The sequence below is a fragment of the Rhipicephalus microplus genome, chromosome 7 (genome assembly GCF_043290135.1).
Source record: "Rhipicephalus microplus isolate Deutch F79 chromosome 7, USDA_Rmic, whole genome shotgun sequence".
NCBI classification, from domain to species: Eukaryota; Metazoa; Arthropoda; class Arachnida; order Ixodida; family Ixodidae; genus Rhipicephalus; species Rhipicephalus microplus.
The window spans coordinates 34,627,706-34,642,219 of NC_134706.1; the positions used below are offsets into that span (position 1 = coordinate 34,627,706).

At 45.0% G+C, this 14,514-nt stretch overlaps 1 protein-coding gene across 5 annotated transcripts in view; it reads left to right on the forward strand.

Moving 5' to 3' along the window:
• LOC119180350 (uncharacterized) overlaps positions 1-14,514 on the forward strand; it is a 50,514-nt gene that overhangs the window by 13,036 nt on the left and 22,964 nt on the right. For 3 of the 5 annotated variants that reach the window (XM_075868996.1, XM_075868995.1, XM_037431537.2), the window contains one exon: positions 11,084-11,456. The exons of the other annotated variants lie outside the window; for them this stretch is intronic. In XM_075868996.1, coding sequence (XP_075725111.1) covers positions 11,084-11,456 — 373 coding nt within the window. The remainder of the gene's footprint in view (positions 1-11,083; positions 11,457-14,514) is intronic. 5 annotated transcript variants of the gene reach the window in all.

The following is a 14,514-nucleotide window of genomic DNA, read 5'->3' on the forward strand; positions in this document are numbered from 1 at the left end:
TATCAAGCCGGTAGTTTACACTTTACTGAAAAGAAGTTCGTGAGAGTTTTTTCAAAAAGTGGGAAAACACTGTCTCATGAAGGCACCACCTCATGTTTGCATCAACTGGTATTTATTTAAGATGAAACGACCAAAGCAATTGGCACTGCTGAGTGTCACTTCTCAAATTGTGGAGCGGAAAGTTCTGCGGACCTCATTTCAGCAGAACACCACATGCAGTTCCACCACTTGCAAGTCCTACGTGTGGTCGTCTCCTATAAAGCTTACTTCACCTCATGCACCAACCTTCTTTTTTTTTTTTTTTTTGTCTATTTTGCTGTCCTTGCACTCTATCAAAATTATTGAGTACAGCTGTTGTCTCTGAGTATGTGCAAAATTTTTATGAGGCATTCGATATCAAGAAAAATATTTCATGGAGCAATATCCGTAATTATGTTGAAGGGTGAGCGGGGCAATTTGGCAAAGGATCGTTCCAATGCATTTATCTGTCCAGTTATGCAAGTTTACAAAAACACGGGATGACTGGACGCTAAAGCCACCTCTCTGAAAAACCCAAAAAAAGTAAGATTCTACAGTATTTGGATTGGATAAGTTCTATCAATTTGAAGAACCAAAAAATATTTGGAAGCTGTAATGAAAAAGATCTGACCGAAATTCAATGTCTTTGTAACACTACAACCACATTTTGAAAGTATGGTAATTTTTTTTTGACGTTACCAATACTTAGGTAAAATATGAGTAAATTAGCATTGCACTAATTGCAATGGGCTATTTGGGAGAAAATATTACCTGCACATGTAAAAGTGGGACGTATATGCCTAACTGTCGTACAACGGCTTAATACAGCTGCTTTGGTGTCTTGTTGTTTGATGACATGATTCCCTAAAACGTGAATGACCTTAAAGGACGATTCCAAGACTTTCTATTTGTTCTGCATGGTGACATGGCAGTGTTGCTTTACTTTACTGTCTCCTCTTTAGCAAAAAAATAAAAGAAAACATTTTTATGTTGGTCAAAATATTTTCAAGATATCCCCACAACAATAAGCTGAGCTTTCTAAAGCACTCTCCAGGCTTTGTTTCAAAAATCTTGCATCATTCACTGTCCGCTCAGTAAGAACACAAGTAGCTCTTGGCTAACAGAAGTAGCAGGGCATGTAGCCGAACACTAGTTTGAACGAGTGGCACTTCTGTTTGCGGGGTCAAGATCTAGCTTACCGTGCAGTGATGCTTCTCTTGGAATGTTAAACTTTTGTGTAAGAGACATAACAAGAGTGTGATGATTTTGTCGAACCCAGAAACACTGATGAATTAGCCTGTCTAGGAGTGGGGGGATATTGATTTTTTTTTAGATTAGCTGTTCGAGGAACACCTATACTTGACATTGAAAACTAGCGCCAACGCAGGCATCTTGCAACTATTAATTGTGTAGGTACATGTTTGTGAGGAAGTGCCCGAATGCATCTCTTGTGCGATTGACCTTTGCGTGCAACTGATGTGTGAGAAACACTGGACAATGGAGAAGTCTAGAATACAAATGTCGTTTGACACTGATTTCTCTAAAGTAAGCATTGCATTTTTATAATTTTAGTCAGTATCATGACGAAATGGAGTTCCTTGAGTGGTCAGTTCCACAACTCAAAATAGAATTCTCAACACTCAAGTTTGATTGTTCCTCAGAATGCACGTCATCTACTGCTGGTAAGGGAGAAATGCTGCCAGTAATTACATGTCTATGTCAGTTTTTGTTGGTTGAACTGAACAAGAAAGCTTCTGGATGGACAAAGAGCTTCAAAGAAACTTCTACAAAACTGGTGTACTTGGCATGTCCCACAGACCTTTGTGTGAAAACTTCGTCAATCTATATAAGTGTTGGTGGTGCTCAAAACTCTTCAAACACTGGAATAATGTTAGGTGAGAAGTTAAAAAAAAAAGACTCAAACAATGTGCGAAGTGCATGAAGAGAATTGGAAGTACAATAATTCGGAGCAAATAGTTAGTCGGTGAATTTACTGCTGAACAAGCAGCCAATCTGGCAGCAATTCGAGGAACGGCTTATTGTATGCAGCGTGTGGTATTGTCTACAAAGATGGCGGGAAACCACTCCACCAATTGTGAGAAGCTGTGGACACTTGTAGGGGATGAAGTGATGATGATCTTGTGTTGACAGATTAATGTATAAACCAAATTGCACGCACCAAAGCTTACTCTTTGGAAGCGGGCTCATTACATTCCAGAAATGACGAGAAGATTCTTGTGCCAAAACTTTAAATGGTGGCCATAAAAAGTATGACATACTGGCAGTACACCATATGTCAAAAGCTTCTGACAAATTTTTTTGAACTAAGGCGTTACTGAACAATTTATTCTCAAGGCAGTAACACATAGTCTGCAATGGCACTTTACTTCCCCCTTTAGGGTGTTGTGAAAGGAGCTTTTTTTCTCTCTCTCTCTCTCTCTCTCTCATTCAGATGCAGTCCAGTGATTAAGTACAAGTTTTCGCCACTTTTCTTTCTTTATTTATTTTATTTATTTATTACAAGTACCTACATCGCCCATTGGGCATTGTTGTAGGGGGGTTACAGTAGAAAATATAATACAAAACAGCAAAATTAAAGGCAAATAAATTGTGCCTTACAGTATACAGGAGAAATCAACACTTGTAGTACAGCGTTTGAACAAAAGTACAAAACACAGGATTATTCAACGAAAGCAGAAATTATACTTATAAAAATCAACAACCAAGAGAAGTACAAAGCAAACGTTAAATATATGGGTTATTTCAGCAGCTCAAACTGCTGTTTCAATGGCTGTTAGGAAATTAGAATCAGAGAATATTGGTATTTTTAGCGCATTCCACTCACTAATAGAAATTGGAAAGAAAGAGTATTTAAAGACATTCAATCAACAGGTATATTCTCTAATTTTATATAAGTGATCTTTCCGTTTGGACATATAACTAGGCGTCTTTAAATACCGCTCTTTATTTAGTCCAGTCTTACTGTGATATATATTATAAAGAAATTTAAGTCTTTGAACTTTCCGTCGTCCACAAAGGGGTTCCCATCCCAAGGCCTGAAGAATTCCCGAAGACCTTATTCTAAAATCGTAGTTTCCTGTAACAAACCTAGCAGCCCTTTTTTGCACCCTCTCCAACTTTTCTTTTAGTACACTGATAGGATGCGCAAATTAGTACCTCTGGTGCCTCAAATTTCACACGGCAGTCGTGTGCTGTCAGTGGCGCCCTCCCTCGGCGTTCACGCGCGTGGCTTCAGTCGGGAGAGCCGAGGGAGCGCACCAATTTATATTTGGTCATTTCAGAGTTGCCGGATCCGCTTATTATAATGTGAATTTGAGCTTTTTTTTTTTTTGCAGAGTCGCCTGTAGAATTTTCCAGTCGCTTGTCGTGTTTTTTTTTTTTTTCGGGGCTCACTTGCGTTTATCTACCAAATAGTTATCTTGCTAATAATCACGTACAGTTTCAAGATCAAGAATGGGAAAATTGTTTCCGCTTCTATTGGGCTTCAAATATTTTGTGTAGAGTAGCATCTGGCAACACTGGGGCACTTCCTGCACCTGTCATTCACGCACGCTCTGCTGATCGCCGATCTGGCGTCTTGTAGCGAGACCGCTGAAAACGTCATCGGCGGTTTCCGTTTGGCCGTGAGTAACGTAAGATAACGATCGCTTCCCGAGAGTTTCATTCAAGGAGCTGAGGGATACGGCCTCCCTGAAAGTGATAGATGGCCGAGCCGGCGTCGATTCAAAGCGGCGATGCGAACGCGCTGGAGAGACGGCGTCGGTCGCGGCTGACGGACGAAGAGAGGAGGGCTCGACAGGCGGAGGCGAAGCGCCAGCGGAGGGCCCTGGCGACGGACGAAGACCGCGCCCGGCAAGCGGAGGCCCAGCGGCGCAGGCGCGCCCGGCTGGACGAAGAAAAGAAGGCGGCATTGCGAGAAGCCCAGCGGCTTCGCACAGCGGCGCGGCGGCAGGAGGAGCGTCAGAGGAGCGCCCTGGACGAAGTCCGCGCCCGGCAAGCGGAAGCCCAGAGGCGCAGGCGCGCCCGGCTGGACGAAGAAAAGAAGGCGGCAATACGCGAAGCCCAGCGACTTCGCGCGGCGGCACGGCGGCAGGCCGAGCGCGAGGAACAGGCGGAGAGGCGTCGCGCCGCCTCCAGGTTGCGGATGGCGCTGCAACGCGAGACGGAAACCGAAGAGGCGAAGGCCGCTCGGCGCGCGGCCGACCGGAGGCGCAAAGCGGCCGAAAGAGCGCAGCGACGGCACGCCGAGACCCTCTGGCAGCACGGTACGATCTCGGACGAGCTGCTCTCGTGCGACGTCATCGTTCGAGACGAAGACGCCATCGGCGCGGTGTGCAGCGTGTGCGACCGGTTGTGGTTTGGCAGTGACTCCGGCGCGGCGGAATCGGAGAGCGACGGCGTGTGTAGCGGTGACGCCGCAAAGACCTCCGGAGTTTGTCCTACGTGCCGGTTGACAGTGGGCAAGGTTAGTTTACCTCCACAGACTGTGGATGTTCGCACTGCCCCCCTCGAATCAGCAGCACCTGGTGGACTCGGCTGAAGTGAATGACTTGCCATCACCGTTGCTGCCCCCCTTTTCCCCTCACAATTGTGTCAAATATCAGGGTACACACCTCAGTCACTACAAGACTACAAATAAATCATTGCACACGTGTGATTAAGTTGGGTTGCCTGCTTATCATCACTGTACAGAAGCTGCGTTATGTCTGTTCGCTGTGCCGGCTATTCGCAGCTCTCTTAATCTGCGCATGTATTTTAAACTACTCGTGTAGGCTGCTTCCACAGCTTTCTTTCAAGGCCAACACAAACCTATACACTTCCAGTTCATGTTGTGTGCTAGTCTCGAGGATACAGTGTTTTAAAAAAACTTGGACCATTTCCCGCTAAAGGGAACCATGTGTAGATGCGAAGCAGAGGAGGCCAGCGCTTACACTGGCAGTGATGTTGATGCTGGAACTCGTCAAGCAAAAGCCAATTAAAGAGGCCCTTGACTTGATTTCAAACGCATAATCCAGTGCCTACGTATACTGGGTGGCCAGTGAACGGTTGTGCAGCGCGACCAGTCTGTTTTTTACTAGCAAGCGCTGCCTGCGCCTGCCTTGCGATGCAAGAGATGGGGAGGGGAGCGACAGTTTTGCGGGTGTCTGCCTGGGTCGGCACGAGGCTTGAGCATGTGCAGTGGGGGTGTTCGGAGGAACAGCGTTACACAGGCTAGTCAAAGAGCTGCTTCGAAGTTTCAACTGTGTTGTTAATAGCTTTGCAACGAACATCACTCTCCCTGCTTATCATTGTCTGTCTGCCTGGGTCGGCATGAGGCTTGAGCATGCGCAGTGGGGGTATATGGAGGGACAGCGTTACACAGGCTAATCAAAGAGCTGCTTCGCATCTAATAAACTGCCAGGGGCTTCAAAGTTTCAACTGTATTGTTATTAGCTTTGCAACGAACGTCACTCTCCCTGCTTATCACTGTTTTTCTCTTTTTGAATCAATTGCAATTTTCATGTTAGGCTGTTGAGGAATGTAAACTGCTGCATGCAAAAGGCAGTGTCCACACTGATAGAAAGCTGGCAAACCTTGTTATGTGGAGTTGTGAAAGCACACTGGTATTCACAAACTTTTGCCACCAGTACGTAGTGCCACTTTCAGATGAGCCCTGTGGAAAGTCTTTAGATGGAATCAAACGAATGGTCACTACAACTGCAATGGTCAGATATATTGATTTTGTAGTTTTTTAAAGTTTACGTCAATAATGAACAATGTACATGCTTTGTCGTAAACGATTTGTCCAGCTCTCCTGTGCTCCATAACTGTCATGCAATGAGGGTGCCCTACTCTGCGTGTAAGAACTCTTGTGGAGGAAATAGGCGTCCCACCCCTCGAACGTCAAGTGGCAGCTCTCATAGTGGCAGTGGCATGTTATAGATCAGAATTTCCAGCGTTCGTAGGTGGCCTCTATGTTTGGACGACCAAGGCACTGTGGTGCAGACATTTGCTTGGGGGGCTGCTGAAACGCACTGTTGCAGAACACGGTGCATTACATTTGTGGCTCTTGGTAGCAGGGCTACGGCAGATATGCTAGTGCTGCAGTCGTTCAGTCTTATCTGAATGAAAGAACGTTCATCTGCTTTCACGTGGCTACATTTTTCTATAGTAGAATTGTGACAGGGAGCTTGTGAAACTGCGGGAAAGTTCGATATAGCCGCGAATGTTTTAATAGTTTCAACACACTGCTGTTCACCGTGCCGGTATTTAAAAGCTGTATCATATCATGAAACGCTCTAAGCTTGGACATTTTACACATGTAAATGGCCAGATGAACAGTTTTTTTTTTTTTTTCTCTCTCTCCTGAATAGCAGCAGCGACTGATATTTTCGCGCCGCACTACCGTCGGACTTTGTGCTGCATGATGTCTGTTTTGTGAGTTCTTTCGCAGTACGCATTCGGATGAGTCCAATTAGGCAATCATGTGAAAGTTTTATGGAGAACGTTGTAGCTGAGAAAAGGCGCCGAGATTTCTGCGAAAGCATGGCCTGGACGTAGAGCAACAGACGCCTCTTGTAGCAGAGCATGACTCGGAGCACATGCCGGCCCCAGCCTATCTGTGTTTAACGAGCATAGCCTGCTAAAAACACCGTCGCACAGGTGCTTTGGATCACAATCAAAACTGACAAAGATTACGCTTGAGTTTGATAGTGACTATATTTGATCCTGACCGAGCAGTGTACGAGCAGGCTCGGTCAGGACCTTCTATCGTGACACGCCTCGGCCTGGATATACTTAACCAAAATTGAAGGTGGCTCCTGCAATGACAATGTCTCTGTCGCATGGGCATTTTCAATAGTGATTGAGCCGGACCAGTATTTTTCGCCACTGGTTTCGATAGCTGTCACAGGGAAACTTCGTTGTCATGAAACCACTGGTATGCCACAACTGTGAAGATTTATGAACATGAAGTTGTAAAGAATGAAATAGTTTGATATACAGAGATTTGTTAGTGCCTTTTTGAGAAGATTTATAGCCTGGGTGGCCATATATTGGATGTGGGCAACATCAGTGTCCTGAAATTTTCGTGCACATTAACAACTGAAGCTTGCCTCCAGTCTGCTGCCAGGGTGCCTGCAAATTTTCTGGCAAAATAGACGAACATGTTCCTTTGCTTCACAGTTTCAGAAAACATGTGGTGATGTACACGGAGACATTCTTTACCCCTTCGAAACAATTTTGTCGGTGCTGTTTTAATAAGTTTATTTTTTCATGCAGTAGGAGGTCGTGTTGTACGTCATGCACTTGCAGTGCAGCGTTTGAATGTGCGGAAAATATGGCCTCCTGTGCAAGAGAACCAGCTAATTTGTTACTTATTGAAATCAAGGTTCTTAACAGTGTCTAGAAAACTCTGAACAAATGCAAGGCTCTGCAGGCACGTTGCATCAGCCGCTTCCTCTTTCGCTGGTTGGGTACCACAATGACACCCGGATTATACATTTCACTGCCGTTCTGAGTATGTGGAAAAGCAAGCGACTCGGGCTGCTTTCTGCCAATGGCTCTAAGAGCACTCGCACTGGCCCAGGCGCGAAGCAAACATGGCCATCATCTCTCGCATTCATCAGCCCCCATTGTCTTTTGCAGCGCCTGGTGTTGAGAGTAGTGGCGCAGCTGACCCTCGCACTACAAGGCCAAGAAAAATGTGGTCTTTAGACTTGGATGTATCATTACGAAACATGCGGCAGTTGCAAATATGTGTATGCATTTCCTCAAGCTACAACAATACGCTTGTCCTGAAGTTTTCCCAGACACATTAATATGTCATTGTGCCGTATTTTGTGCATGGGTTGGTGTCTGTCTGTGTTGGGTGCCGGAATGTCGCACCAAAATGCAGGCAAGCGATCACTGCAGAAGTCTTGCGCAGTGTTTGTGGCTGTTGAATTCGTAAACGGAGGGTGTGTGCAGGAGATGACGTTTCGACATGTAGGCTTGTCTTTCACGACTGCAAAATTTTAATGCTGCAGTTGCAGTCTTTGAAAAAGACAAGTAACCACTTGACGAAATGTCACCTCCTGCACACACACCCTGTTTACGAATTCCTCATCGCAAGCTTCCCTTTGCTGCCTTTCTTGCGGCTGTTAAGCACTTCAAACATACCTTTTCCTTTAAACATGCACGGACCCTTTAATCGTTGTGAAAGAGTTCAAAAGTCTGAAAAAAAAAAGCATAGAAATCCGGTAATTGTATGGCTCGTTTACTTTCATGCACACACGAAATGCGTCCCAGTAGCATGTCGTCATGTGTTGGGTTCCTGGGCACTGTGGTATATATAGGGCAGTCTACTGGCTCACCAGCTTGTCACATTGCGAACAGTGCACACACGTCTATGGCAGTTTTTGTGCCGGACTCAAGTGCTTTTCAAAGAAAGCTGTTCAAGTCACTTGCAGCAATTATGGGACAATCGAACACAATATAATATAGTCAGGAGCCACTGTTATAAAAAAAAAGTCTGTGGCTTAACGTGGTTATGCCCGAGTGTGCGTAGCAAGAAGCAGTTAATCCTACAGTCTAGCTTGGTTTTCTGTACGCTTCTCGAGAAGTGCTGCTCGGTCTTGCTCCATCTCTTCAGCTTGCTGCCGATGCTGTCCCGTCCTGTTCTGACAACAAACCCTGGCCTCTTTCAGTCTCTCCGACTGGCTTTTCGCGGCTGCCGATGAAACCCATCGAGCCGCCTTTAGCAGTGCAAAGCTGGCTTCTCCTCTGACATCATTGCAGATGGCGCGGCTAAAGCCCCTGAACCTTCGGAAAAGTACAGCTTTATCTTGATCTAAGCTGCTCCCTCCTTTTATAGGACAACTTTTGGTCGCATGGTAGTTTTTTCCCCCTCTGCCTCTCGGCGCCATGTTGGAAACCCCAAAATGCCACTGGGCTGTGTGTTCACCGCATGCAAAGCGCAGAGCGTGTGAAGTGCAGATGTGCATCTCACTCATGTTTCTGCGATGCTGGGTTGCTGCGCGTTTGGCTGCCATGACAGTGACACCTAAGGGAAAATTCTTTTTGCCAGTCCATACTGAAAAGAGAGCGAAGGTCGTCGCAAAGTCTCGCCCCACAGCTTGGCACTTGCACGAAGAAAAAAAACGCTCTGTCAGAATTTATGATGATGTGCGGCAATTTTTCATTGCATCGAGGTCACAGTGTACTCAGAGAATACGTTGCTAGAAATGGGTGACACCATCTCCAACAGCGAGTGATAATTTCGAAAGTGTAGTGGTGCAACTGCAATCAATTGATTCTCCACTTTCACAATGCACCAGCTGGGCCGTCCAGAGGTGAGAACGATCTCAATCGCCTGTACGTCGGCAACGCCCATGAAGGCATGCATCGTTACAGTGGGTGTAAACTGCGCCATACATGCCAGACATGCCAGAACAGTGTACTGCATGTACACTACATTGTTTCAGGCAGATAAGAGGTAACTCGTGAAAAATCATGAAGTTTTGAGCGAGTGCCTTCGTGGACCTCATTATAATTGCTAAAGTTATGGACGACCGAGACAATTTACGCACACTGGAAAGATTCCAAATGGCATGGTTGTACATTGTGGCTGCTGTTTAAATATTTCTTCTCTATGCAACAAATGGCATGCCATGGTTTGAGGATTTCATTTCAATCTTGTTTAAATAAACCCAGTTGGAAATATCTGTGCCCAGATACGCAAGGAAAGGCTGCGCTCCGAAAGAAAGCGTAGACAACATGCAGTGAGCACAGCTTGCACCAGCTCTTGGGCCGCCATAGTTCATTAAGGATATCAGATGGTGTGCACACCCTCATCAACTAAATAATCAACGTGGGAATGAAGAGTGAATCGTGAAACTGCCAAGGCACGGCAGCAGCGGCGTGCAGCCGGCTCAAAAACTTCACGCGTTCGCAAGGCGTGTCAAGAGGGACAGCCGTTGTTGCGGGTGGAAAAGGGGGGGGGGGGGCGAAAACCTAGATGTGCAGGAGAGGGGGCGACGGAGGGGAGAGCAGAGTGCAGTATTTCTACAAAGCACAGAAGCATTAAGCGCGGCGCTGCCAGCTGCAGTGTTTGCTAGGCAGAACGGCTTGGCTTGTGGTGCAGCCACTGGTCATGGTGAACTGGCAAGAATACAGCAAGTCTAGCTCTTGCTACAAAATGAATCATACTGAAGTCACACTTCGCCGACTCTGAATAGGGCACACGCGCGCATCTCTTTTCACTGGTGGCCCACCCAGCTGTGGTAGATCCGGTAAGCCACTTAGAGTGCTGCATATATAAAAGTGTTTTTTGTTATTACACAGGCAGCAAATACCGCCTAATTCTTTAATGTTGACAGGTTGGCAACCTCTTAAACATGAAATTACTGTTCGATTTTTTAAAAGATTTACATACTTTAACGTTGTATGCCCAGGTAATCGCTAGCTCAGCCTTATGAGAGGGGGTGCTGCTGCTATACTTTCATCACAGATAGCACCTGCGTCGACTTAAAAGGGTGTGGTGGGGTAGACTGACTAAAAAAGTGATATTTTATTTCATTACTACGAAATTAATAAACCTGCTCAGAAGCAACATTGTGCATTTGCTAATGTGTAGGAGCTATAATTACGAAAAAAAAGTTGATTGCAAAGTCTTTCTTCTGGCATGTGACGTGTACAAATTTCTGTTAGTGCCATGCTCCCACAGTTGTGTTACCATGACAACTCGTCACTCATTCTCGTCAAGTACACTTCAAGCCACCCTCACGATCTGAATAGTTAGCTACTTATGCACTTTTCGCCGAATTGTAGGCTTTCGTACAGCTGACATCATCGTTGTTCCCCATCCCTTATCACATCCCGACACTCATAGGGCCTGTAATCATCATCATAAATGGCTGTACTGTTTATTCGAAATAGCTGTGCACTTCTAGGTACTCATTCTATGTGCATTTAGTTTCTAACTCATCTGTGGTACCTTTGCTTGTGCCGTTCACGTATGCTCTAGTGTTTCAAGCTACAGTTCTTACAGAGTTTATTTCCTTCCTGTTTCTTTCCCCCTTTTCAGCGAGGAGGCTGACTGAGGAGCAGTTGCAGGCGATGCTGAACAGCGATTCAGAGTATTCGGACGACGACCCGGATTTCGAAGAGGAGACAGTGGTGCCTAAACGGCGCAGCTCGGTTCGACGCCCACAGAGCTCCCAAGACTCGTCAGAGTCCTCTGAAGAAGTTGACGAACCTGACGGGCCTTCACCGCGAAAGAAGGCAGTCAAAGCCAAAGGGGAGCCGGTCAAGAAAAAGAATAGGACAGCGGGTGAGGAGGGGAAGGGCGGCCCCAAGCGTTCTTCATCGTGGGCACCTGTCAGTGACGTGCCGCCGCCGATTGAAAATCCGCACCTGTACTCGTCATGGAACAATGAATCTAAAGTTGTGGAGCCCTCGTAAGTTGGTCTTGTTTCCACATGTATTGTTGCGAATTTCGAGCAGTGGTCGATGACACGCGACAGGGACTGAGTTGTTTGTAGCAAGTGCAACATACTAATGCCTCGCGTAGATGACAGGGTGGTAATATATCGCACACACAGCTCGCACGTCCATGAAGCGACGTAGATTGATTGTCGATATAACGACACTCGCTCGTTATGAATGTCTCTTAAGGGGAGGTGCAAGGCGAAAAACAACTTTTTTTTTCCAAAATTGCATGTTTTTCTCATTTTTATTTGCTTTGACTAGTATATAGTTTCTCTACTTTCACATATAAACAAACTGCTGATTGCAATAAAAGTCGAAGTAGGTTAAAATTGCTTTTAAAAGGGCCCTGAAGCACTTTTTCAAGTAACCATCTAATTCACTGGAAGAACTTATTGCCTCATAATTCAATGCCAAAAAAATTTTAAGAATCTGTCCAGTGCGAGTGGAGTTAAAGATTTGTTGCATGCGGTGATTGCATTCTCTTGTCGCGATGAAAGTGCTGGAAGCTAAGCAGGGAGAGATGGCAAAAGCAATGAAATCACGTCGCGCGCGCCTCGTGACCTGGAGCACCTTTTTTTTTTCGTATGCCCGGCTTTTTCAGTGCGATCGTGTGTGTACGCGTGGACAAGTCACGGTTTTCCGCGGCGATCTCTGTAACAACCGTGTGCACCATGTTCAAATCAGCAAGTGGCTGATAGATGGGCTTTCTACAAGTAATTTTTAAGTGTCTTCCGTCATTTGCAGAGAGAAGAGAAAGCAATCTTTAGCTGACATTGATAATTTATTGTGAATTCTAGGCCGCTTGGTGGGCTATAATATTTGGGTCGTGTGTTGTCGGGAGCCTCTACTACCGATCGGCAGCGTTTTCTGACCATGCTCAAAAAGCGTTGCAGGGCCCCTTTAAAGACCGCAAGGTGCCTGATAAAAACTGAAAAGAGCTCATCGTCTAGAGTCCCCTGGAAATTGTCAACTGGCTGCTTGCCTTTGTATTTTGCATGATAAGTTCACTACAGTCACATGCTCAAAATAACAAGGCTTGCCAAGCTTTCATGATGTAAAAAATTATCAAAAATTAAGTCTTTCCTGCATGCATGAGCTGTCAATTATACCTATAAAATGCCTTTTTCTCAGGATGTATTTTAGTGCAACTTCTTGAGTTTAGACACCTTGTTTTGTTCTTTGTGCTCCTGATAGTCTGATGGGGATGAAGCTTTGCCCACATAAAACTTAACATGTAAAGGTGCAAGTATCTTCTTTGAAACTTCTTATCGCTGTTACGATTATTGCGAACCTAAAGTGAACAAATTGTATGAGCTGAGGATCTTAAACATTCTCAGATTACAATTTTTTCTTGCCAATTAAAATGTATTATATGTTCTTTCTTGGTGGTTATTTGCATTCTACAGTTATTTTAGAGCAATATGAGCTATTAAAGGTAAAAAGTTTGTCCAATACGAGCTATATTTGACATATTTTCATGGCATAAAACTAAAACCGTGCAACTTACTGTAAAACTAAGTACATATTTGAAACCAGCGTAAAAGCTTATATATAAAGCAAAAATTCCGTCGCCATAAGCTATAGATTAATGGATTTTTTTTTTTTTTTTTTTTTCAAATCGCATTTCTCCTTAGAGGGGGCCCTGCAACACTTTTTGAGCATGGTCAGGAAATGCAGCCGATCGTTAGTAGAGGCTCCTAACGACATGCAAGCCAAATAGCATAGCACAGCACGCGACCTGGAATTCACAATAAATTATCCAAGTCAGCTAAAAATTGCTTTCTCTTTTGACATACATGTCATGCAATAAGTCCAAAAACCAAACGTAGTAAGCCCATCTATAGGCCATTGGCTGATTTGAACATGGCGCACTCGGTCGTTACAGAGATTGCCGCGGAAGGCTGTCACTTGTCCACGCGCGCACACACGACCGTGCTGAAAAGGCCACGTAATCGTAGAAAAAAAAAGAAAAAAGTGCTCAAGGTCACGAGGCATGCGTAACGTTTTGTGTTTGCCTCCTCCCATCCCCCTTGCTCGGCTTCCAGCGCTTTCCTCGGGATGAGAGAAGAGACAGTGCGATTGCAGCTTGTGACAAATCTTTGAAACACCACTCGTACTGGACGAATTCTTAAAATTTTTGCGGCGTTGAATTTGTGAGGCAATACGCTTTTCCAGTACAATAATTCCATGGTTACTCGGGCCCCGCCGTGGTGGTCTAGTGGCTAAGATACTCGGCTGCTGACCCGCAGGTCGCGTGATCAAATCCCGGCTGCAACAGCTGCATTTCCGATGGAGGCGAAAAGGTTGTAGGCCTGTGGGCTCAGATTCGGGCGCACGTTAAAGAACCCCACGTGGTCAAAATTTCCAGAGCCCTCCACTACGGCGTCACATATCTATCAATCAATCCATGGTTACTCAGAAAAGTGTTTCAGGGCCCCTTTAAGCCACCTTCGCCACCGTACACTGATGTCATTTGGAAAAACGTATTATGATTTAGAAGGGGTTTTGAGCACTAGTCAAGGAAGGGATGCAGCTAATTTTGTTCCACAAATACTCATGGGCATATATGTCGCATATAATTGTGAGTAGTAGTGTGATCACTGATCTAAAAATGTTACTGGAAATCGTTTGAACCAGTGTATGACATTGATGCAGCCCTAAAAAGAAAACAAGTGTGCTCGGTTTTCTTTTTTTTTCTACTTGGCTTCTTTATGATCCCCAAATTTCAAGGTCGCCAGCTTGCAGATCCACACTTTATTTTGTGTCTGTCGAAGGATTTGGTTCGCAGGACAAATGTCAACATGGACTTTACTATTGTTTGCACAGTGGGGTGGTCCAAAGTACTGTTTTATTGAAATAGTAGTTGTGCGCATGTCAACGCTTCGTGGTTTAGATTTGCACATATTTTTATTTTATTTTTGTTTTCTGTTTTGTGCTGCTCTAAATTTAAACTTTCGTGATAAACAGTTTTTTTTTTTTTAATCGCAAGCTGCTTTACCATAGGATTTTCGTGTTCCAAAAGTAACA